Genomic DNA, 27,154 nt, shown 5'->3' with positions numbered 1-27,154 from the left:
GGGTCGTGGGCTAGAGGTAAGAGGTAAAGGGGGTATGATTTGGTGGTGGGGAGAGGGGAAAAGACCTATTTTGTGGCTCCTACCTAAGCCCTTTTGGGAGGTACGTCCTGTTGGGATGACAGACCACCCAAAAGAGGCAAGGTTGAGGGGGGAACCGTTAGGTGCATGCCTTGAGAAAAAGAGAGAGAAAGCATTTATGCTGTGGTAGGTAAGAGTGCTACAGTGGACTGATGAATGAAACAAACCTGCCTTTGTCTGGCAAGGGTGAGTGGCACACAGACGAACCCTTTGGTGGTCGACAAGTATGCCTAGACCAGACAAAGGCGGTTAAGGTGTAAAGTGGTAAAAAACTGGTCACGACAAGCACTATAAAAAGACCCTTGTGGTGCCCTGAAAAAGGATCGAAAAAACAGAGGGTATTCACAGAGTAAAAGAAAGCAGAGTAAAAGAAAACAAGAGAAAGAAAAGAAAAAGATAAGAAAGAAAACAGAGGAAAAAAGACAGGAAATAGAGGAAAAAAGAGAGATAATACAATTGGCATGCACCAGTAGGTCGATTTCCCTCTCTCCCCCTTCAAATCCTACTCTCTTTCAAAACATAACAAGGATTCCTTTTGGGCATTAACCATTCAGGTCCAACTCCCTTAAAGTCATTAATCCCCACGGCAGGATCTTTTCTTGGGAGATTATTTGCATTGAGAGAAGGCGTTCTCTCCTCTTTGGTTTTGCTTCTGCGGACCAAACTTAAACTTGACTTTATGCTCATTCTTGATTAGTTCATATTACTTTCTTTCTCCTTTACTTTCTTTGTAAATGACATTGTTAGGACTGTAATTATGTTTTATAAGTAGGGATTACTTGGCCATTTTTCATTAAATAGTCAAAGTACTCTATTTTGTTATTATTATTATATCTGCCTGCCGTAACTCATCTGAAACAGTTCTGTTTGCTGTAAGCATACTACTGACAGACGAGGCACAGTTTGTGCACAAGCCGGCCCAAGTTGAGTTACAGTTGGACCAGTCTCAACTCCCTTACTCAGAAACATTCGGGTCCATTACCGCAGGAGACAGCTCAGCCCAACGCAATACACATAAAAGGCCCCTACACCAGTTGACTACATTAAGAGGACTCATAAACTGATTCACACCACTATTATGTGTATATAAGGAGAAGGTATTTGATATCAAATGATACCATGTTAGCGGTATCAAAATCTATTAAGTGTGAGACATGTCAACAAAAAATAACTAACCCACAAAAAAATGAAAGACATCTATTAGTGGGTATAGCTAATCAGCTAAAATAAAATAAAATAAAATAAAGAGGTTACAATCTACAAGGGTAAGAAAATAGATCATTCTTGAATCCTGATTCCACTATTGTACATTAAAAAACATTCTTTGGGAGGAGTGTCAATTATTCCACTTTTGTACATTAAACCCTTGTGACTTCTATATTTAGATCTTCTTTTGCAAATGGCTTATCTAGTTTTATTTTATTTATTGAAAATAATCTATATATTATATAATAATAGGTGAAGTTGAGAGAAATTCAAATTAAAATTCCAAATTAAAGTTCCAATTTTGCGTCATGTGTCCTAAATTATTTATTCTTAAAGAGTTTTATTTCTTAATTTTAGAATCAAATGTGGGACCACATCATAAATATTCATCTAAGTGAGTTATTAAGTACAAAAACCAAAGAATTTATAATAAATGAATCGTAAAAAAAAAGAGGTGCTTCACAATAATTTTTTTTTTAAATGAACAATTTACATTTTATATCTAATAATATCCTTACAAATTTTTTTAAAGAGTTAACAAAATATAAAAAATGACTATCAATAGTATTTAAATTATATATATAGGAATTATATTATGCATCTTATTGTATTTTTTTAAGTGTATCTATGCATATGCATAAAGTTACTAGCTAGTATATATAAAAGCTAAAAACTATATAAAATAAATTAATTGTTTTTTTATTGAATATACACGGTGTAACTAGGAGGTGGTATGCCATGCATCTTATGCATGTTTCCTCCCTCTCATATGGAGGTCGATTCCACATGCCGGGTCCACCTTCATGTGAGAGGGAGGAAACATGCATCTGATATATAGTGTATTTTCTTTGTAACTAGGGGGTTTTGGGGGATGTATCCCCTAAAGTAAAATATATTGAACATGGGACCTATAAATAGTAATATTACTGTTGAAAAAAAACAAAAAGAAAAAAAAAAACTCTAGAATCTTATAAGCTTCTTTTTGCAAGACCTACATGATACTCGCAAATAGTGATATGAGACTTGCAAACAGTAATACAAAAAAATGCAAAGAGCTAGCTAACTTCTATAAACTCTTATGGGTAAAAAATCACATGACCATCATAACATATGACCAGTTGACTACATTAAGAGGACTCATCAATTGATTCACACCACTATTATTTGTATGTAAGGAAAATGTATTTAGTATCAAATGATACCATGTCAACGGTATCAAAATCCAATAAGTGTGAGACATATTAAAAAAAATAACCCACTAACAAATGAAAAATATATGTTAGTGGGTATAGTTAATTAGCTGAAATAAAATAAAATAAAGAGGTTACAATCTACAAGGGTAAGGAAATAGATTATTCCTAAATCCTAATTCTACTATTGTACACTAAAACAAAATCCTTTTTTTTTTTTTTTTTTAATATTATATAAAATAAATTGATTGTTTTTTTTTTTAATTGAATATATACATTGTAACTAAGAGGTGGTATAGCATGCATCTAATGCGTGTATTTTCCTGTAAGTAGGGTGTTTCAAGGGAGGTATCCCCTAGAGTAAAAAAGAAATGGACATGGAACCTGTAAATAATAATATTATTGTTGATAAAAAATAAAAAATAAAAAGAAAAAGAAAGATAAACACTTGCATCTTGTAAGCTTCTTTTCAGAGGAGCTGAGACTCACAAACAGTGATATGAGACTTGCATTCTGGGATTTCAACTCTAGGTAAAAGGTGACAATCTGACATATCAGTGTCTGTTTTCTAAATCGGAGTGGAGGGATTTAGCATTCTGGGATCATTTAGGATTGGCATCAGTGTAGACCGTCCCAGTGGTTTGTAGGCTTTTTGATTTAGAACTTCTGAAATCCTAGAGATTCGTAAAACTCAAATTTATCTGTAAAATGATTCCAACTAGTAATGGGGGAGACTTAATGGAAGTTCAAGAAGACTTGGCCTCAAGTTCGACCCCGTATCATACGGCCAATGGAAATGGTGCTCTTCAAATTTCAACATCCCGAAAGGGACCGCTAAGTGATGAAAATCCTAGAAGAGGGAATGCGGGCAGGTTATCAATTATTCCCAGTAATTTAGCTTCCCCATCAGCTAAAGTTCAGCATATTGCAGAGGAAAATGATGAAATCCCACGATCTGTACCTTCTTCCAGTAGTCAAGGTTTCCAAAAACGTTTCAGAGGGATTCTAGCTAAGAAAATTAATTGGGAGTCCCTGATGACAATCGGTAAAGAATGGATCAAGAAACCTTTAAACATGGTTCTTTTTTTATGGATAAGCTGCGTTGCTGTTTCAGGAGCAATCCTATTTCTCGTTATGACAGGTATGTTAAATGGTGCCCTGCCAAAGATGTCACAGAGAGACACCTGGAATGAGGTCAATAATCAAATTCTCAATGCTCTTTTTACTCTCATGTGTCTGTATCAACACCCAATGTTGTTCGACCACCTTGTGCTTCTGTGCAGATGGAAGCCTAAGGATATCCCTGCACTCAGAAATATATACTGCAAGAATGGCACTTACAAGCCAAATGAATGGGCCCATATGATGGTGGTAGTTGTGTTACTCCATGTTAGTTGCTTTGCTCAGTATGCCTTATGCAGCCTAAACTTGGGATACGAAAGATCCAATCGACCTGCTGCGGGTGTCGATATCTGTCTGTCTGTTGGAATTGCTGCCCTAGCTATAGCATTTGTGTATTACATTTTAAGCCCCCTTGGAAAGGAGTATGTCTCTGGAGTTGATGAAGAAGCACAGATTTAGCCTCTTACTAATGGCACTAGTTGGTCCAGCCAACTAACAATGAAGTCGTTAGAAAAAAGATTTTCATTTGCATCGAGAAATGAGCAGAGGATTATTGAGTAGGCACCCAAATGGAGAGGGGCCTATTTGATATTTGGGATGATATTTCTTTTTTTTTTTTTTTTTTTTTTTTGATAACATAGGAGAACTTCACTCAGATTAGTTGCACGTCGCAGAGCATACTGTACAACAATCCTCATTGTTAATCAAACTCAGATTAGTACAATCCTCATTGCAATATCTTATCTTTCTCTTTTCTGTTGTTTTTGTGTTTTTGGGTGGAATATAGAAAGAGTTGGGTTTGGGAATACGTATGTTCATATTATTAGAAATTAATTTGTAATTTTAATAAAGAAATTTCTAGACGATGGCTGTTAGTATTCCAGGGTGATAAACTGTTGGTGTTCCTAAGTCAGTTATTTGTATCTAGTAGTCTAGAAGGCTATTTCAAGTATAAATAAGTGCTATTGTACTGGTTTATGTAGATCAGAAAAAACCTATCTAGCATTGTGCAGCAGCAGCTCTGCATCGTAAAAAAAACACCTTGTAAACTATCAGTATAAGTTTTCTCGGTGGTAGGACTATAAATGTATAGTCCATAATTAAATAGAGCGTCTTTAAGTAAAAATAAAACATCCAAAGATTCCAGGACCAATCATGTTAAAGAAACTCTGGAAAAATAGTTGATGATATCTCATTGATCCAAAGTCCAAGAAATGAAATTCTTGCGAAGGCAAAGACACAGTAATGCTGGAATGTGTGGAACCACCCGAATATCCAACTCTCCACTCTCTTTTTTTGCTGAGAGACTCTCCACACTCTAAAATATCATTCTAATCCTTTTACCATGTCAATAACATAGTTAAATCTACTCGTAGTTAAGCATAATAGCTTATCCTCTCTAATTGCGTCTTAGATCATAAAGAGACTCTAATCCCTTTTATTGTAGTATGCAAGCCTAGCAGACATACACTGAAGATTGAAGATGGTACTTAAGCTCATTAGTGTATAACAAGGACAAGTCAAATTACACATGCTAGAAGCTATGAAAGTACAAAGATGCACAACAAAAAGGAGTTTATAAAAAATTGACAAGGTATTACCGTATTACATGGATTCCCCAGCACCATAAGCACTATGGCACTTGAGTGTCTACTGAATGCCTCAATGGAATTTCATCTCTCTGCATTGATGATAGATCAGGTGGCTTCATAAAATTCTCTAGACCTTCTGCAGAAAACTCCTCAACCAGGAGGAGCTTTCCATTGGAACTATTTTGATAATTTGAAAGCCTGCTTGGACCTGGGGAGTTTTCAGTCTTGAGTTTAGACAACTAGGGTTATTTGAATGCAAGGAAGTTGGGCTGTCTCATCATCAATATTGATGGCAGCCAAATTGAAGGTCCAAAATGGAGCCATGCAAAAGAGGAAAAAAGTTGCAATATGTGTTGGGGAGATAAATACCTTGAGGAGTTTCCTTGAGTAATTAATATAACATATAGAGACACACTTTAACCCAACATGTCTAAGACCAATAGGTATGTGCTCAATTATGTTATATTAACCATTCATTCTTCTAATATTTATTCAATGTGAGACTTCACTCACACATGTACACCCAATAATCTCCCCCTAACGTGTGAGTCTCTGCCTCTTTATGGGCTTCAAAACCTCTTCGTAGGCCATGAACAAGTCCTACTCAATCCCCCTTACTTAATGAACTTTTTCCTTCACTAGTGTATCATCCATGGGCCTTCATGTGTCAACTCTGCACGTCTTTTATTCTCAACTAGTTGTAAATCCGCGCGATACGCGAAAAAATTTGAAATGATTAATTTTTATTGGATAATTATTGAATTAATATATTAAATTGTATATTTTTAAAAGTCAATATGTGTTATTTGAAATTATATTTGAAATTAGAAGTTATTTTTTGTAGTGTAACAACTAACAAATTAAATATATTTTATAGTTGGGTATTATATATAGTGAGATATGTATGAAAAAACAATGCAATAATTTTTTTTTTTTTAATTTTACAATGCGAGAACTATTAGAATAAGTTGTAACCATGTATACTTTGTTTATTAATATACAGATGTATGGGATTCAACACTTATAGGTATATTTTTCTCCAAAACATAGATACACGTCTTTTTCTTCCTCACAATTGAAACTAAAGGCACATTTGATAAACTGTAACGATAATTACAAAAAAATAAGAATAGTATTACAAGGAATACAAGATGTTGTAATGTAATACTTAGTACTATTCATTTGTTTGATGACAACACAATAATAGAATCTTGAAGACAATGAAATGAAAACATTTTAAATCAAAGCTAAGATATATTTTAGGAAATATTTTACTCATATAATTATATATCCTAAAAAATAATTTTTTTTTAAAAAAATTTGAAAGAGAGATTAGTTAGTTTTTTTATGATTTTTTATTTTCATAATTGTGAAGTGCATATGGAAAGTTTGTTTATTTGGAAATTTATTAATTTTAGAAATTAATACACCTACTAAATAATAGTTATTACAAACCTTTAGGTTCAACCCTTTTTTTTAATTTTTATTTTTATTTTTAAGAGAGAGTTCAACTTATGGTGTCCGCTTCTGATGATAGTTCTTTATCATTAGACTAAGACACTAATTAGTTTTTGGTATAGGTGAGGATTGAACCCCAGATCTCTTATTCAACTACTAGAGACTTTACCAATTAAGCTAACTGGAACACATATTTTGTGATATAAAGCTTTAATTGAAAATGGGTACCTACAGATTATAATAAGAGATGAAATCATAAGATAGAATGACTTAAATGTTGGGAAAAATTCTATATAAATTTGAATAAATTTCAGCAAGTGCAGCGCAAGCACAAACAACATAAGAACACAATGATTTACGTGAAAACCCTTTCTCCTTGAAGGAAAAAACCATTGACAAATTCTGAATAATTTCACTATATTAAATAGAGATTACAACACTTAGTAATACAACTTTAGCAAAGAAAAATTCTCTTTTTCTTTTCACTTGCTGTCATGGTTGTCAAAATCAAGATCTTACGTAGGATCGTGAGAGGTAGGTGGGATCGTTAATCATAGGATTGGATCGTGAATCGTAAGATCCTACATTTGAAAAAAAAAAAAACAAGAAATACACATTGGTATGCTAATTACATAAATTATACATTAATTGATATAATTACTATACATCACTACATCTATTTGTAAGCATCATTTAAAGAGGTCAAAAACCTCAAAACATGACACTCTATTGGAATATTTTTTATTTGGGCCTAACTGACACTCTCTCTATATTAGAGTGGAAAACTTGGTCTATTGGGATTTTATTTTTCATTTAGGTCTAACTGAGTCTTCTTTCATGTTAAAGAAGATTACAAGAAACCAAAGTCGTTTGGGATCGTCAGAATCATACAATCCTACCAATCTTGAATGATCGCAAAGATCCTTGAAAGATCCGGATCGTTTTGGGCAGGTGGGATCGTAAAATCGTAGGATCGTAGGATCCAGATCGGGATTTTGACAACCATGCTTGGTGCTCTCTTCCTCACTGTATATCTTTCACAATTTTCTCTTACACTCTGTATTTTTCTCTTCTCTTTTGCTTGCTCTCACTCACGCAGTACTTTAAGATTGCACCAGTCCTCACTTTCTTTGGCACTCTCTCTCAACTACACCAAATGGCCGAATGCCTTATTTATATTTCTTCATCTTTTTCTTTCTTCTCTAGCTTGTAGGATAGACAACACTCATCCCTTCATAAATGTTGCTTGACATTTGTACATAACTAGTCACAGACCCATGTGATGCGTGAGAATAAATAATTATTTTATATTGTAATATAATGTATACTTTTTTCTCTAAATTATTTTGAAGATAATTTATTCTTCCTAAAAATTAAAACATTTCTATTCAGTCCAATTAGGTACTTCGGTCCACTCGGTCAATTTCAGTCCCCCTTCAATACATTTTAGACTAATTGGGTCTTAACTTGATTCTTTTTGTAGGTTTCTTTTCAAGTTTAGCTCAAAAAAAAAAAAAAAAAAAACCTTCATTTTTGTGTTGAAAAGTATGAAATTTATTATATTTGGGCTAAAATCTTTAGGATATGTTTGGTAACTGTTTTTTCCCCTTATTTTTTGTTTTCAAAAACAATTTTCTATTTTTGAGACTAAAAAACTTGTTTGGCAACCCAAAATGGACAAAAAACAAAAACTGTTCTTAAAATTCAATTTGTGAAGGAAACTGAAAACATGTAAAAAGCTGTTTTCTATTTCTAATTTTCAAAAGTCAATGAAAACACGCATTTAATTTAATGAATCTGTCTCATTTAATGAGTTAGCATTAGAATTCAAATTCTAATAACAACATATTTTAGTATTTTCTTTTTTTTTTTCTTCAAAAAAACTATCTTTTTTTTTTTTTTCAACTAACCAAACATGTTTTTTTTTTCAAAAATACAAGAAAATTGTTTTTTCTTTATATTCCCAAAAAAAAGTTTTTGAAAATAGAAAACAAAAACTGTTACCAAACATAAACCTTAGTTTTGAGTTAAAAAAATAACTAAAATAGACATTAGAAATTAGAAATATGAACCTAAAAATACAATAAAATGATAAATATTCAAAAGTTTAATTCGGTCCATATTGCTTCTATTTGGTCCATTCTGTCCACTTCCGTCCTATTTAGTCCACATTACTCTTATTCGGTTCACTTCGGTCTAGTATGTCCACCTCGTTCCTATTAGGTCCAAGTTAGTCTCGTTGGGTCCATTCTGTCTACTTTGGTCCTATTCGGTCCATTCGGTCCTATTTAGTCCATTCTATCCACTAAAGTTCTATTCAGTCCAATCCATCACATTCGGTCTTATTCAATCTACTTCGGTCTAATTCAGTCCATTTTGTCCACATTCACTCTATTCGGTCCACATTGGTCCTATTTTGTCCACTTCAACCTAATTTGGTTCACTCAGTCCACATTAGCTCTATTCGGTCCACCTTGGTTATATTTGGTCCATTTTGTCCACTTTGATCCACATCAGTCCTATTTGGGCCATTCAGTCAACTTTGGTTCAATTTGGTCCATTTTGTCCACTTTGGTTCTATTCAGTGCATTCTGTCCACGTCAGTCTTGTTCAGTCTACATTACTCCTATTCAGTCCACTTCGGTCCAGTATGTCCACATCGGTCCTTTTCGGTCCAAATTGGTCCCGTTCGCTCCATTCTGTCTACTTTGGTATTATTCGGTCCATTCAGTCCTATTTAGACCATTCTATCTACTAAAGTTCTATTTGGTCCAATTCGGCCTATTCGGTCTTATTCAGTCCACTTTGGTCTATATATTCTACATTGGCCCTATGCGGTCCATATTGGTCCTATTTTGTCCACTTCAATCTAATTCGGTCCACTCAGTTCACATTTGGCTCTATTCCGTCCACATTGGTCCTATTCAGTCCATTCTATCGACTTTGATCCACTTCAGTCCAATTTGGGCCATTTGATCCCATTTAGTCTGATTCGGTCCTTTTTGTCCACTTTGGTTCTATTCGGTCCATTTTGTCCACTTCGGTCCTATTCAGTTCACATTACTCTTATTCAGTCCACTTCGATCCAGTATGTCCACCTTGGTCCTATTCGGTCCATGTTGTCCACTTTGGTCTTATGTAGTCCATTCATTCTAATTCGGTCAACCTTGTTCCTATTGTTGATGTAACATAAATTATATTTACTGTCACATTAAATTATTTTTATTTTGTTAATAAAATTAGTAGTTCTATAACATTTTTTTTTGCAATGACTTTTGGGCCCTCAAATTTCGCCATTGGCCCATTACATTGTAGTGATACCTTGCATGGGCTTAAAGGCTAGAATAGCCCTCCAACAAATGATAGACAAAAAAAAACAACAAATTATATATTTATAATAATTCATGAATTCGACACTTTTATTTGCAACCTATAAATATTGTGGTACTCACAATGGTCTTGTAGTTTATTAGATCTTAAACTACAGAGTTCATGGTTGCTAGAATTGTTGATTTGTTATAAACTTTCTTTTAGTGCCTTTGCAAAACTATATATTATCCAACGATTTGTTGTAACAATAAACACTGATTTGGGGTTTTGGATTGGAACATTGGGTGTCAGTGCCTCATCTTATCATTTTCTTTGACATATTGAACCAAAGATGCATATCTAACGTCGGTTTGAATAGGCTTATTTGTTGCATTTTTTATTTGTTAAATTTGGTTTGGATTTAGGTCCAATGTTTCAATGTATTGATTCAACACAAATAAGAACAATTTTTATTTATTGAATTTAAATAAAATATTATATGTTTAATTTTTAAAAAAAAATGAGAAAAAATATAAATAATTTAATGATATGGAGAATGTTGCTGAATTTAAGTGTTAAATAAAATAGGATGAGAAGAAGAAATAGTAAAAATGAAATGTATAGCGATAAACACCAAATTATTTTAGTTATGCTATGTAATAAAATAACATTATTTTATATACTATTTTTATAATGCAATAGGATAACATTTTATACACAACTAAATCGTATCAACTCAAAGAATACAATAGTTCATCAACCTAAATTAGAGATGCAAGAAAAAAGCCAAAAACTGAATATATATATATATATATATAGAGAGAGAGAGAGAGAGAGAGAGAGAGAGAGAGAGAGAGAGAGAGAGAGAGAATGACAAATTTATAGTATGAGGATAAGAATAAGAAGAGTAAAAACATAAAGGAAGATATAGTGATAAAAAAATAATGATATTAAGTTAGAGAGTAGTGGGGATATGAAAAGTTAAAATGGAATTGAAAATTTAATAATAAATAAGAATAGTTAAAAATAATATAAATATGATATTTTGATTGTAATATAATAGAGTTTTTAATACACTTTAAATGATAAAAAATCATATAAAAAATTGGGAAAAAATGATAATGACATGGTTTTTTATGTGGCTTAACTGGAGCATAGCAACAATAAATGCTATGCTTCAACTTTTGGAGAGAGATATATATATATATATATATAGATTTTTATAATGCAATAGGATAACATTTTATACACAAAACTAAATCGTATTAACTCAAAGAATACAATAGTTTATCAACCTAAAGTAGAGATGTAAGAAAAAAAAACCAAAAATTGAAAAAAAAAAAAATATATATATATATATATATAGAGAGAGAGAGAGAGAGAGAGAGAGAGAGAGAGTGAACCTTTCGTGTGTGAAAAAATAGAAAATTATGCATGGAATGAGAGAGAGAGAATAACAAATTTATAGTATGAGGATAAGAATAAGAAGAGTAAAAAATAAAGGAAGATAAAGTGATAGAAAAATAATGATATTAAGTTAGAGAGTAGTGGTGATATGAAAAGTTAAAATGGAATTGAAAATTTAATAATAAATAAGAATAGTTAAAAATAAGATAAATATGATATTTTAATTGTAATATAATAGAGTTTTTAATTCACTTTAAATGATAAAAAATCATATAAAAAATTGGGAAAAAATGATAATGACATGACTGCTGATGTGACTTAACTGGAGCGTACCAACAATAAATGCTATACTTTAGTTTTTAGATATATATAGATTTTTATAATACAATAGGATAACATTTTATACACAAAACTAAATCGTATCAACTCAAAGAATACAATAGTTCATCAACCTAAAGTAGAGATGTAAGAAAAAAAAAACCAAAAACTGAAAATCTATATATATATATATATATATAGAGAGAGAGAGAGAGAGAGAGAGAGAGAGAGAGAGAGAGAGAGAGAACCTTTCGTGTGTGAAAAAATAGAAAATTATGCATGGAATGAGAGAGAGGATGACAAATTTATAGTATGAGGATAAGAGTAAGAAGAGTCAAAAATAAAGAAAGATAAAGTGATAGAAAAATAATGATATTAAGTTAGAGAGTAGTGAGGATATGAAAAGTTAAAATGGAATGAGAAACGTTGAAGAAAGTTAAGGTAGAGAGTAGTGGGGATATGAAAAGTTAAGTTGGGATATGAAAAGTTAAAATGGAATGAGAAACGTTGAAGAAAATTAAGGTAGAGAGTAGTGGGGATATGAAAAGTTAAAATGGAATTGAAAATTTAATAATAAATAAGAATAGTTAAAAATAAGATAAATATGATATTTTGATTGTAATATAATAGAGTTTTTAATTCACTATAAATGATAAAAAATCATATAAAAAAATTGGAAAAAAATGATAATGACATGGCTGCTGATGTAGTTTAACTGGAGTGTAGTAACAATAAATGCTACGCTTCTGTTTTTAGGTATATATATAAAAAGGATGACTTCAATTCTTCTTTTTGGAAAGCTTCTCCAGCAAGCTCAATTAACTTTGCTGACTTCTTGGCAATTTTTACAACAAGCTCATTTAATGAGGCAAGACAAAGTGTGGGCTGGACCCATGTGATGCAATGCACCCAACATTAACCGTTAGTATGGTTAGTAAATTATTTTAAGAAAATTTTTATAAAAAATAAAAATGTAATTAATTTTTTAAACAAATTTCTCAATTTTTTATAAAAATTTTTATAAAATGGATAATTAATGTATGCTTTTGAAGTATACATTAATCGGATCCATAAAAATACAATGTACTCAATGTTTGAAAGTCAAGCACCATGTAAATTTTTTTCCTAAAAAAAAAATACTATGTAAATTTTCTTTATTTATTTATTAGCTAATTTGATACATTGATCCCTATTATTTTAGAGTACATTCGTTAGTTTTAGGAATACTATTATGGATTAGGATTTAGAAGGTTTCATGATTTTAGAAAGTTTTAGGAATACTAATCTGAAAGTGTCAGTGATGCATAGTATACTTAGATACTTGCTAGATGCAATGCTTTTTCAAAGATGCAATGCCTAAGATTTTAAACAAATTTAGGAAGCTTTTTCAAAGATGCAACACTTCACTCTCATATATTCATCCTTAATTTGTTTGGTCCAAGCCACTATCATTTCTTAGAAAACTATTGAAAATATAGAAGATATATAAGATCGCATTTGGTAGTGCTGAAAACCTGTCTAACTTCACTAATCTTGTTTTTAAGAGCTTCTCTAGCTGCTGTATATTCTAATCATAGCATTCAATTTTGGAAAATTCAAGGTTTTCTTTATATGAAGTAACTTATGTTCTTCTTAGTTCTGCTTGGTTCAAAATTGCTGACTACTGACTTTATAGTTTTGCAGTGCCATAATGGACATACACTGTGTTCTACCTGTAAAACAATGGTACAAAACCAATGCCCCACATGTAGACAAGAGCTTGGAGATGGGAAGACACCCCTAGAAGCATCCGGGATAGCCATAGGAAGGTTATGGACAATCATGTGCATATCCAATGTTTGCAGTTAAGGTATCTCAAAATCATGTGTTGATGCTTGCTACATCTTTTTGTGTCAAATGTACACTAAACTTTCCTCTATTTTGTTGCTGTATTGAACTCCATATTCCTTAAAAATTGATAATTTCCCATGGAGATTGAATCAACATTGTGACAGGTTTGAGAAAATTCCAGCTTGATATTTGAGAAAATTCCGGCTTGTAATTTGTTGCATGCAACAAATAACAAGCTGGAATTTAGTGTGTGACAGGTTTCCTATAGTAGCGTTTGTAAAACATATAGCAACGTTTGTAGACAGGCATTTGCCATTTGGCCTAGGAAAAAAAAAAAAAAAAAAGGCTTTGGTCATGGCTCAGGGTCTCCGGTTCTCTATATATGTTTTCATATTCTTTAGTGAGAATTGGTTTCGCCCTCAAGTTTTTTATTTTTTTTTATTTTTGGTTTTTTGTGTGTTTGTGATTGAAAGAGATGTGATTATTAGTAATGATGCAGGTGGAGGTTGAGTTTTTAATGTAATTATTTGAAAGAGGATTGACAGAAAAAATGGGGAGCTTGTTGAGGTGAGCATTTGAGAAACAGAGTAAATTTAAGAGTGATAGTGGGAAGAGAGAAATAGAGAGCGGAAGTAAATAGAGAAGGGAGTATGTCTAACTGTAAATAAATCTTCAATTTATGATTTGTATAAAAGAGATTGAACCAAAATAGCTATTAAACAATGGCTTTGGTTTACTAGAGATATCAACATAGGGTGTTGTTTTAGCTCGATGGAAATAAAATGCTTTTCCGAAGGATTCCTTCAACCAGTTTGTTGGCTGAGTTTAGCACTATTAGATATCATATAGATTTTTGAAGGGGATGCACTTTCTTTGGTGTTAATGTGTCTATTTTGTTGATGTATGGTCTTTATACAGGGTAGATTGTAGGATTGTAGATGAGCTAAGCTATATTAAAATATTGTTCATTTAATTTATTTCTAACATGAGCCAAGCTTGAGCGCGTCTCCAAACTGGATCGCATATTTAGATTTGGTTTATTTCCTTGTCAAACAAACTCTAGTTTATTTTCAACTAGTTACTTGATTTATTCTTTTCCTATACATAGTACATACAACGACCAAAATTTTTTACACTTCACAAATTTATGTTTAAAATTAATAATTAAATTATAGTCTAAATTATACTATTGAGTTAATTAGATAAAATGATTTTCATTTGTCACTACAACAAATTTGACTTTTTTCAAGGGTCAAAACCCTTAAAAAAAGTATTAAAAAAACTTGAAAAATTTTATTTTAAGAGTCCAATTGACCCTTGATAACCTTCGAAATATATACCGTCAAAAAGGAAATTTTAACGGCCTTCGTGGCCCTTAAAAGAAGTGCTCTAATCTTATTTTGAGGGTCAAGAGACCCTTAAATAACCTTTTACCAAGGTTTAAAAAATTTATATTTACAACCCTTGATAAATAAGGTTATTTAATGGGTCTCTTGACCCTCAAAATAAGATTTTATTTTATTTAAAAAAAAAAAAAACACCACAATCATGCACAAATATATATATATACATACACAAAAATTCATAATTGTATGAATTTATATGATACCAAAAGTCTGATTAACCCGATCAATATTTATATGATCTAATTCAATAGTCAACGCGGGCAAGAGTTTTAAATTGTAAAAACAAGGTTCTTTGCACAATCTGACATGGTAGTAGGTGAACAGAACAAATCCTAATACATCCTATATAAGGCCAAAGGTAATGAAAGGAAATAAAAATCGGTTACATGCACAGCTTTATATACGTGTCCCTTCCCAAATTCTAAATTCTTCACATGTTTCCTTATATCAGCAACCCAAATTAATAGCAAAGCCACCTGAAAAAAACAAAAATGGAAATTTCACAATCAGACTAAAGGAATAGAATATCACAACATTGAACTTTCAACAGATAAATCAGATATACATCAGTACCAGACTTTTTTCTTCTCTGGCCTACATATAAAAGGGTCAACATATGAATTGCATTATAAACCGTAAGATCATATGATCTCAAAGATACACTGTTTCTTTTTCCGGTCCAATCATTGTGGACGCTATTGATGTTTTTGTTGCTGCCACTACTCAAACTAATCCAAAAATTAATGGAAAGAAAATTTAGAAATCAAAGGCTACATTTTACTTTCTATCAAGGATATTTCATTGCTTAAGACTTCTTTTCATTATCAACAAAATATGCATTTCGATTTATTCACAGCTAGACACCGAGTTTTTTAGTTACATTTGAGTTATCATTTTTAAGTTACAAATAAAGTTAGATCTTAGTTTCCGGAGAGCCACACCAATTACCGAGACAACATATGAATTTGGGACCAAGGATATTTTCAAAGATTTTTCAAGATAAGGATTGCAAAAGCAAACTAGTACCAACAGCTCAACAAGTCATTCCAAATTTATCCAATAGTACTAAAACAGTGACTAGCTTGAGATGATCTTCATACCTTAGTGATCACTACTAGATTGGGCTGATTGCGAGGTGATACAACGCAACATTTGCATCATCATATTGTCATAATGTGTTCTTTGTGCTGCCATTTGACTAGCTTGTTGTTCCTCAAAATGTCTTCTTTGTTCTGCCATTTGAATAGCTTGTTGTTCGAGCATGCTTTTGAGGTGCTTTACTTCTTCTTTCAACTCTGCATCAGCCTCTATTCGTTTGTGTTTAGATTCTAAGCGTTTTTGTTCAGATTCTAAGCGTTTCTGTTCACATGTGAACTTATAATAATTAGATTCACCACTCTTGTATTATTAAAATTATATATAATTGTTACTACGAAACGTACTATTTATATTATCAATAAATCGCAAATAATAATTTTATATCTTATGAACTTCTATACAAATTTACACAATCTAAAGTATAAGTATATTTTTACACTTGTATACATATAAACAAATAATATTATATTTATTAAAATCGAGTCTCGTACTCACAAGTTTGTTTATGAACACATTATTTATTTGAGCTTGGCTAGTAGTTGAGTCTAAACTTGGACTTGATTTCTTCTCATTTGCTAAATAAATGAACCTAAAGCTTTTTCTAGGCTGAGTCCAAATAGTCCAAATAGCTATGATTATGATTGTATTTGATGTGACTTTATCCTTTCTTTGTTTTATGTATTAAATTTTATATTTGATTTTTCTGCATTTTTTGTTACAATGAGTGATCAATGCAGGGTTAGGAACCCTTAACTAGTTTATGTTTCAGACTGGTAGCAGAGTTCTGTCAAATTGTATTGGTTCTAATAATTCATACTGTGTCATTCCCTACTTATTTACTTTCTTCCATTATTCTTTATTCTTATTTGGAACTACATTATTGTTGTATTATTTCTTCATGAATCAGTAAGGAAGCCTTGGAAAGATGTAAAGAATGTATTGAACTGATTGCAAACAAATTGCAACTGGTAGGATTTTCACGGATTGATGCATTTGTTAATGTAGACAGCGGAGAGGTATGTTGATTTCATAGTGCCACAGGACAAGCTTTCCCCATTGCGCTTTGCTATATTACAAACACGGGAAAGATTTTAGCATGAATAATTGAATTCTTGGGGCTCCATGTGCATTTCCAAAGAAATTCTGCCTTCCTATAATCATGAGTCAATAATGCAACACCTGATTGATTTTTGTACACAACTGAACTTTTTAATTCCTCGATCAAATTCCACCTTTTGCAGGTTTTGATCAAAGGGGTTAATACAGTGCCTGGAATGACACCTTCCACTGTTCTAAATCATCAGTTAAATCTCTCTCTCTCTCTCTCTCTCTCTCTTTAGAGAAAAGCCTACATCAACATTGTTAGGACATATGTAATTTGATGTTAGGAACATATGTCAACATTTTATGTAATTGGCTAATCTTTTGACAAAACGCATTTTACTTGTAATTGGGTAGATCTAGGATGAGTTTAATACTTCAAGAAACAAGGGTTCAAGTTCAAGTGTTAAAGCCATGCAAGTCTGTCCAAGAATCAAGTGAGAAAGTGCAAGATTTTAAATCTCGACAGCTAGAATCTATCTAGGTTTAAAAGCTGCTGAAGCCTGTGACTCGACAGTTAGCTCGATAGATGACTATCTATCGAGGTTTATGAAATTATGATTTTCATCAAATCCGTGAATGTATGTTTGGGCTTTCTTTTCTCATAACCCTAAACATATATAAGGATTATTTTAAGTGTCGTCAAAAGGTTACGCAAAATTGCATAAGAGCACAATTCCACAAGTGTGAAGAAATGTTTGACCGGAAACCTAGTTTGCCCTAGTTCTTCTTTTTCTTGAAGAAGCTGCTGTGTTTGTACACCATAGGGTTTTGTGACCAAGCAACTTCATGATCTTCATCGTGTGATGAACAGAAGAACTTTGTAGCCAACATCCTTCTCAAGTTGGTAATCAAGTCGCGTACTGGGATCCGCGCAATTGGTTAGTCGCGTACTGAGATCCGCGCAATTGGTTAGTCACGTACTGGGAGCCATGCATTGAAAAGGAGAGATTGTCATTACAGAAAAAGTGTAACGACCCAAAGGAAAAGCCCTAACGAGGACGTTAGGGATTTAAGTGGGGGAGATTGTGATGCCCCAATTTGATTGATTGTGTGATGTGTGTGGGTGTGTGATGAGTCCCACATCAGGTATTTACTGGGTAGATCTGGGTTTTATTAACAACTGCAAGGAGCCTCATTTGTGACTAGTCCTTTTGAGGTAAAGCGCAGCTGTGGCTAGTGCTTTTCCTTGGGTCGTTACAACAAGTCCAATTGGGTATTGGGGTAAGGGTTCAATTGTAGGTTGGTATAAGGTACTGAGATTCCTTTACTTATAACTGTTTGTTTTGATAATAGTGGATTCTCAAGAGTGGTGACCTTAAAATCACTCGGTGGAGTTTTTGCCGTGTAGGTTTTTCCTATTCGTAAACAAATCACCGTATCAATTTATTTTCCACTACATACTTTAGTTAATTGGTGATTTGTTTGTGCTGCCATGTACAATTGCATGTTAATTTGATTAATTAATAAACTTGGCTAATTAATCAATTAATTCATCACAAGGGGTCAATACGTTTTTGGCCTATCAAGTGGTATCAGAACAGGCACACTTTGATTAAGGTTAATTTTTGTTGTATGATCCATTGACCCTTGGTTGTCATGGATAGAGGATAGTCTCTTATTATACCTCCTTTATTTGATGGCACTAACTATGCATACTGAAAAGTACACATGAGAGCTTTTTTGTAGTCTTTAGATGAGAAAGTGTGGCAAGCTATGGAGATAGGCTGGACCAAGCCTACGAAAGTGCCGGCCGACTGGGATGATGCTAAGATCAAGACAGCAAACTTCAATAGCAGGGCATTGAATGCTTTTTTCAGTGCAGTCATGAATCAGGAGTTCAAGAAGATATCCTCCACTGAAACTGTAAAGGAAGCATGGACCATCCAGACAACCTATGATGGAACTAAGGCTGTCAAAAATTCAAAGCTTTAGAGGCTTACTACAAGCATTGAAGAGATCAAGATGGAGGAGTCAAAGGAAATTGACAAAATTCCTTTGACTAAGATGGTTAGAAATCTGCAAACCTATGAGTTAGGTTTGACAAGGATAGGGAAATCGAGTAAGAGCAAGAGCATGGCTTTGAAAACCAAGAGCAGTGACACTGACGAGTCTTCAGACGATGAAAATTCTAAGATGAAATCCTATATCACAAGGCAGTTCAAGAAGTTTATGAAGAATGCCAATGCGAAAGGATATGACAAGGACCGAAAATAATCCAATTCTTCGCAATTCAAGAGTCAAGACAAAGGGAAGAATGATGCTAGGGATGGCGGTCAGTACACTGTACCTTTAGGACCAAAGTGCTTTGAGTGTCAAGGTTTCAGTCATATGAAACAAGAGTGCCCTATATATCGCAAGACTATCGGGAAGAGCAAGGCACTTGTTGCTACGTTGAGTGACATTGAGCTTGAGGATGACTCCGATAATGAGGATGATGGAATCCTAAATGCCTTCACTGCCACTGTAAATCCTACTGAGGGGATTGTTGAAGATGTGGATGAAGAAGAGGAATTGGTAGAGTCTAAGTTTGAGAAGATAGATGAACAAGATGACATCCACACAGTCTATGCAATGTTATACAAGGTTTCTGAAAAGCATGAGAAGTTGTATAGGCTGGCCACCAAGAAGCTTAGTGATGTGGAGCTTGAGCGAGAAGAAATCTCTACAAAGTTTGATGAGGCCAATCAAACTATTGGAGCATTGAGATTTGAGAATAATTTATTGGCTGAGAAGACCAAGAAGCTTAAGGTAGAACTGTTCCAAGTCAGAGCTCAGCTGGAAAGGACTTCAAGTGCTAAGCTCGATGAGATGCTCAGTCTTCAAAAATCGGCTTTCGATCAAACCGGTTTAGGGTATGATTTCTCTTCTCCTAGTATTACTTCTACTAGTACTACTGTTTTTGTTCCTTCTGCTAATAATATTGAAACTGAGAATAATAATGTTAAAAATGAATTAGCTAGTGAGAACATAGACAAGGGTAAATCTATCTTAGGAGCATCCCTTAAGCTTGATAAGAAAGAGATTAAAAACCCTAGGGCTAAGAAGGGAAACTCTCAAAAACCTAAACAGAAAAAGCAGCATTTCTGTCATCACTATGGCGCAACTGGACATACTCGACCTAATCTCTACAAGTGGTTAGCCACTCAAAAGAGCAATAGCATGATCGCATTAGGAGACCAGAATCAGTTTCCATCCTCTTTTGCTCCTCTTGGAGATCTTCTCAAAGCCCTCATGTTCCTTTCAAACTTGAATGATTTTAATTCTTCCCCCTCACCATCGAATCAAGGGTTTGCTAAACGAAAGGTTCTTCCAAAGTGTGGAAGGAAAAGGGCTCCAAGTGATTCTGTCACTTATTCTCTCTCTTCCCCTCGTGTTTTTGTTTTGCATTACTTGTGTGTTTTGCTTTATCATTTTGAGTCAGTCTAGTTTTATGCATTTCTTTGTTTAACTTGTTTTTGTTTGTTTTCTTTTCAGTTTTGGTTTATTTTGTATTTCATATAAAAAAATAAAAATAAAAAATTGAAAAATCAGAAAAATACAAAAACAGTGTGTGTTTGTGTACATTGGTACTTGTGTACCTTGGATGGCCATTGAAATAAAATTTTCTAAATTTTGTATCTTTTGTAGCTTAGATGAGCATCTCTATGCAGAACTAAGCAAGTAAGCTTTGTGGCTCGTATTTGTGATGAGTAAGATTAAGTAGTCTCTACTTAACACTCGTATCACTCTTTTTGACAAGAAGGACTAGGAAATCCTAAGAGAAAGTCATAAATAACCATCTCACCATTGTTGCCCACCAATCATGAAATGACATATGTATGCTTCGGCATAGCAAAAGTGCAATGTCAAAAGCTTAACGTAATTGGGTATTTCTTTTCTCTCTCTTATATGCCTATGCGTGATTTGCTTAAAAGAAAAATATGCAAAGAAAAATAAAAAGCAAAAAGATGAAAATGCTTTATATATGATTGCAAGCGTGTATTCTAGGAGATGTGGGAGTTATAGGATGTATCTCGATGGTGATAGTCCCCATCAAACAGTTATGATTGTGTGAGTTAAAGTGATTTTTTCATATCTCAAATCGTCATAACATGTAGACACTTATGCAATCTTGCGATGTTTTTCACACACAACACATAATATTCTTTGCTACTTTTGATACATGTGCAGGTACAATGTGATTTGGCCCTCACAAGGAATACATGTGTTAATGTATGCTCACTAAACTGTCTTAACTTGTTTTTGAAATATAAAATTGATTAGACTTATTTAGTGTGTGTGTGTGTGTGTTTTGGGATCTATGTGCTTAACATTTTTCTTGTTGAGAGATATTTTTTAGAGATTAAAATGGTGTTTGGATCATTGGTTGAATTGCATGTTTGATTGCATCATGTCTATGTTTTTTCTCTTCTTGAAAAACTGTTTTTAAGCAATGTCGACAGCTCCTCGACACATAGCTTATCTATCGAGCTCTTCAGCTTCCTTTTATCGCAATCTCGATAGCTTCTCGATAGCTCTTTGATCCATCAAGAAAGTTTATGTCTCCTCGATTGATACTTGATAGCTCCTCGATTCATAGAGCCTCTTTTTGCTATGGACACCTCTGGATACCTGCCCGATAAATGCATTTGTCAAGTTTTATGAGCCTCGACACCTCTCGATCTATCAAGATTTAAGAGGTTCTATATATAGTGATCCCGTAATTTCAGATCTCATTTCCTCGATCTCTCTCGACTGTTTCGTGTCTTTTCACCTCTCGACTATTTCGTGTCTTTTCAAGATCAATTCTTTTCTCTGGTAAGACTCCTTTTCACTCATTCTATCATGCATTTCATGTTTTCTGACTTAACTTTTGGGGTTTTTGATAAACTTTGGGGTTGTTCAAAATCAATGGAGTTTTTGTGAAATTTTTAGGATGGGCCTTGTGAAAATGACTTTAAATCATCATGCATTGCATCACATTTGCATTATAACACTATTTCATGCATTATAGATGTATGTTTACTTTGTTGAAATTAATGTATGTTGGTAGGATTGGATTAGGCTGAGCTCATGATGTTTTTACTATTGCATATCACATGCTCATGCATTTTCATGCATACGTACCTTATATTCTCTATATTCTTATATATTGATTGTGTTTGGTGCTTTTCTGCGTGTCTCTTTCTCTCTCTCTCTCTCTCTCTCTCTCTCTCTCTCTCTCTCGTTTATGTTAGTTACGTCATGGCACCTAAACGTAAATCTCCTTCGTCTCGGAACCCTTTGCATTTCGGGGCATCCACTTCTTCTGATCCTACTCCTTCACATGTTTGGTTTCGTGATGATAAAGCCTAACAAGACTTTTCGGAGAACTTTTCTAGACGAGGCGTTCATTCGGAACACCAAGTTATTTTGTCGGACTTCTCTGACACTGACCTACCCACTGTCATTCATAGTAGGGGTTGGGAGTCACTGTGTGATGTCCTGGTCACTTGTCCATTCGAGGTTATTCAGGAGTTCTACTCCAACATGCATGGATTTGATTATTTAGTACCTCTCTTTGTTACTCGCGTTCGAGGTACGCATATTGTGGTCACTCTGGATATTGTATCCAAGGTACTCTATGTCCCGAGGGTAGAGCACCCTAACTACCCCGGTTGTGAGCGTCTGAAGACTATGTCCAAAGACGAGCTTATATCCTCTTTTTGTGTGCATCCCTCTGATTAGGGTGATCGTCAGTTCACTTCTTGTACGGCCTTTGCTAAAGGCCCTAGGTTTCTTAACATGGTTATGACTTTTATTTTGCATCCTTTATCTCATTATAACTCCATTACCGAGCCCCGTGCTCAATTTTTGCTTTCCCTTTTAGAGCATATTACTATAAATTTTTCTTCTCATTTTATTCTTTTCATCATAGATGTATATAGGGATATGACGACCCGTGATAAGCTCATCTTCCCTTCGGCTATCACGAGGATTTTATGCCATTTTTCTGTTCCCTCTCCCGTTTCCGACCACTTCCATGTCATGTGTGCCATAGATGCCGCTACTGTTAAATGGAGCGAGGTGCAGCTATGTTTGAGGCGGTTCGAGACGGCAGCTCCTCCCCTTTCTTCAGCTCCATCCATATCCGCTCCCTCTTCTTCTTCGGGCGGTGTGACTCTCAAGGACATCACGACACAGCTTGTGCGCATGGATGCTCGCCTCGACACTCTCAGTGATGATTTGTGTCAGGTGAACACCCGTGTTGGTCGTATCGTATGACGCCAGGCTGCCATGGGTGGTTACACTGCTACTTCTTCTCCTTCTCCACTAGCATCTGAAGATGAGGACGATGATGGTGATGATGATGCTTCTGATGTTGATGAGGATGATGCTGCTAGCTCTTCCAGTGCTGACAAGATGTCTACTTGATACTCTTACCCTTTGTCACTCGTGACAAAAGGGGGGAGTAGTTTTGGTTATGAGAGTAGTCATACTCTTAGGAGGAGGATTAGTATAGGAGATTTTTGTTAGGAGGAGTGTATATTTTGAGGGATGTAGTGAGGACTTTATGCATCTTTTTCTTTTCTTTCTAATTTAGATACATTGTTCATGTACCTTGAATCTTGTGATCATGTTGTGATAGCAAACCTTGTACTTGTTGATATATATACATTTGAGGTTGTTATTACAGTTCTTTCACCTATCTTTACATGTGTTGTTTCTTTTCTCTCTTAATACACATGTTTCTTATATATTGTATGCAATCTATTATTTCTGTTTCACACTAAGATGCCGTGATGAGTTTTGTTTAAAGTGTTTCAAAAATAAAGGTTGTCAAAGTCTACTTGCCATAAACTCTTTTCTTGCAAAGTTTTTCAAGAATTTGTGTTAGGAAAGATTTTATTGTATTCAACAAGTGAGAATGAGTTGAGTGATTTATGACTTCTCTCATATGTTCATTTGTTTGTTGTGGTTTTGTCATGGATTGCCAAAGGGGAAGATTGTTAGGACATATGTGATTTGATGTTAGGAACATATGTCAACATTTTATGTAATTGGCTAATCTTTTGACAAAACGCACTTTACTTGTAATTAGGTAGATCTAGGATGAGTTTAATGCTTCAAGAAACAATGGTTCAAGTTCAAGTGTTAAACCCATGCAAGTCTGTCTAAGAATCAAGTGAGAAAGTGCAGGATTTTAAATCTCGACAGCTAGCATCTATCGATGTTTAAAAGCTGCTGAAACCCGTGGCTCGACAGCTAGCTCGATAGATGGTTATCTATCAAGGTTTATGAAATTCAGTTTTTCAAGCCGATTTTCTTTCAATTCGTGAATGTATGTTTGGGCTTTCTTTTTTCACAACCCTAAACATATATAAAGATTATTTTAAGGGCCATAAAAGGTTACGCACAGTTGCACAAGAGCACAATTCCACAAGTGTGAAGAAAGGTATGACCGGAAACCTAGTTTACCCTAGTTCTTCTTTCTCTTGAAGAAGCTGCTGTGTTTGCACAGCATAGGGTTTTGTGATCAAGCAACCTCATGATCTTTATTGTGTGATGAACAGAAGAACTTTGTAACCAACATCCTTCTCAAGTTGGTGATCAAGTCGCGTACTGGGATCTGCGTAATTGGTTAGTCACGTATTGGGAGTCGTGCATTGAAAATGAAAGATTGTTACTACAGAACAAGTCTAATTGGGTATTGGGGTAAGGGTTCAACTGTAGGTTGGTATAAAGTACTGGGATTCCTTTACTTGTAACCGATTGTTTTGATAATAGTGGATTTTTGAGAGTGGCGACCTTAAAATCACCCAATGGGGTTTTGCCGTGTAGGTTTTCCCCATTCGTAAACAAATCACCGTGTCAATTTATTTTCCGTTGCATGCTTTAGTTAATTGGTGATTTGTTTGTGCTGCCACGTACAATTGCATATTAATTTGATTAATTAATAAACTTGGCTAATTAATCAATTAATTCATCACAAGGGGTCAATACGTTTTTGGCCTATCAAACATGCCTTCACAATGCTATGTGTTACCAATATCTTCTCTAAGTTCTAACTACTTATATCTGTGAACATCTCAGGCACTATCAGAGCAGGCACCCATGTATCCTCACCAGTTCTTCCGAATGCTATTTGATTTGGCATCAGAGAGATCCACCTGAAACTCACCTTTGATAGTGTATCCTTAATTTGTTTTCTTCAGAAACTTTATCTTTGTAATTGAGCGTGTAATAAACAAGAAGACTAGCCTCTGTAAAATATTCTGTTACCCCTCCACGGCGAATAAATACTTTATATGAAAACAAAGCGAGAAGATATACGTCCCTCGCTAACAATACATGAATCTCCACTCGAGCATTTTCAAACTATACCCAAGCATGGCTAAAATTCTCTTGCTTAACATGTATAGATGGACGTAATTTTTATTATTATTTGCTTAGTAAGCGATGATATGGACTCATCCTTGCTGAGGAATGTGCCACAGTTTGAATACTGGAACTATCTTTTGAAAGAAGAGAAGCAAACAAAGTTGCTCACATGCTTGCTGGCAAGACATTAGACATGCCCAGCACGGTGTGGAGTTTATGACCTGGATAGAAGAAGCTCCTTTGTCCCTGCTCTGCTTCTTTTGGATCCGTCTCATTAATTTGTTTGTTTACTAGAACTAAAAAAAAAAAGAGGTATGGTCACCGTAATCTCGTATGTTATGTTGTCCATGTAACTGAAAACTACCGACAGAATTTTTTTTTTTTTTTTTTTTTGGGGGGGGGGGGGGGGGGGATAATCAAACTACCAACAGTTTTAGTATACTTACTACCTGCAAGATTTTATCTACCGTTTGGCTGGAACACCAAGTCCAACCCCTCCCAAACATAAACCCTTTCAGAAGCCATTAATCTTTTATTTCTTTTCACATTTCTTCATGCTATATATATATATATATATATATATGTAAAACTTAGGGTCTGTTTAGATACCGCTTATTATTAAAAACTGAAAACTAAAAATACTGTAGCAAAATAATTTTTAAATGTGTGAATAGTACCATAGAACCCATTTTTAATGAAAATTTTGTTATAAAAAAAGAGGTTTGTGGATTCTGTAAACAGTGTACGAGACCCATTGACAGACGCAAGCGCACAACGCAAGCGTTGAAAATGCTATCCAAACTCCACCTTAGAGAAAATTCAATTAAAATTTGAAATTATAATCCAATTTTGCACCATACATGTGTCTAAATTTATGTAGCGACCACATCATAATTATCCACTTAAGTTTTTTAATCTTTGTGGTTTGGGAGGATGATATGTAGTGGCAATGCAGAAGAAACCACACCTTTGTGGACTTCAAAGAGCTATTATCATGGCTCATTACCAACCAGCGAGACCTGGAGTTTTTCTTCACCTCATCCTGGCTCATCTGGACTTAAAGGAACCTGCTACGTCTGAACAAAACCACCATTAGCTATCATCAGATTGTTGCAACGGCAAGAGAGTGTCTCGCCAAGTTTGCACAGATTAATCCTATGCCTCCACTTCCACAGGTAACAGCCACTCCCTCTTAGACCAGATAGCGTCCTCCATCACAAGGCTTGGTGAAAATTAATTATGACGGTGCTACTTTCAAAGACCAGAACAAATCGGGCATTGGCGTGGTGATCCGAGACGAAAACGATATGGTTTTGGCTTCAATGGCTAAACAGTTACCACAATTATACACGACATTGGAGATTGAGGCCATGGCAGCTTCAATAACATTAACCTTTGCAACACAGGTGGAATTTCACAGCGGCATCTTGGAGTCTAATTAACTGGTGTTGGCTACGGCGTTGATCAAGAACAACACCTATCTCTCCACGGATGGTTTGTTAATGGAGGATATTAGATTTAATGCTAGTTTTTTTAATCAATTACTTTACTCTCATGTAAAGAGAGAGGGTAATAAGGTTGCGCATAAGTTAGCAAGACATGCTCTTTGTATCTCAGGTTTTTCGGTGTGGATGGAGGATGTTCCACCACCCATACATTCTGTTGTCCAAGATGACATTGTTGGATTTTCTTAATA

General features: G+C 34.2%; 2 protein-coding genes across 2 annotated transcripts in view; both read left to right on the top strand.

Moving 5' to 3' along the window:
• The window catches only part of LOC126692494 (uncharacterized), a 44,881-nt gene extending 19,423 nt beyond the window's left edge, over positions 1–25,458 (top strand). The window contains exon 24 of the mRNA XM_050388120.1: positions 25,171–25,458. Coding sequence (XP_050244077.1) covers positions 25,171–25,251 — 81 coding nt within the window. The 3' untranslated portion in view covers positions 25,252–25,458. The remainder of the gene's footprint in view (positions 1–25,170) is intronic.
• Positions 2,962–4,214, top strand: LOC126692496 (uncharacterized). Its single transcript, XM_050388124.1, has one exon. The coding sequence runs from the start codon at positions 3,183–3,185 to the stop codon at positions 4,053–4,055; it is 873 nt and encodes a 290-aa protein (XP_050244081.1). The 5' UTR covers positions 2,962–3,182; the 3' UTR covers positions 4,056–4,214.
• Positions 25,459–27,154: the final 1,696 nt, after the last annotated feature.

The sequence above is a fragment of the Quercus robur genome, chromosome 7, assembly GCF_932294415.1.
Source record: "Quercus robur chromosome 7, dhQueRobu3.1, whole genome shotgun sequence".
Classification (NCBI taxonomy): domain Eukaryota; kingdom Viridiplantae; phylum Streptophyta; class Magnoliopsida; order Fagales; family Fagaceae; genus Quercus; species Quercus robur.
The sequence above is the reverse complement of the archived record's forward strand: the minus strand, read 5'-3'. Positions and strand labels throughout refer to the sequence as shown.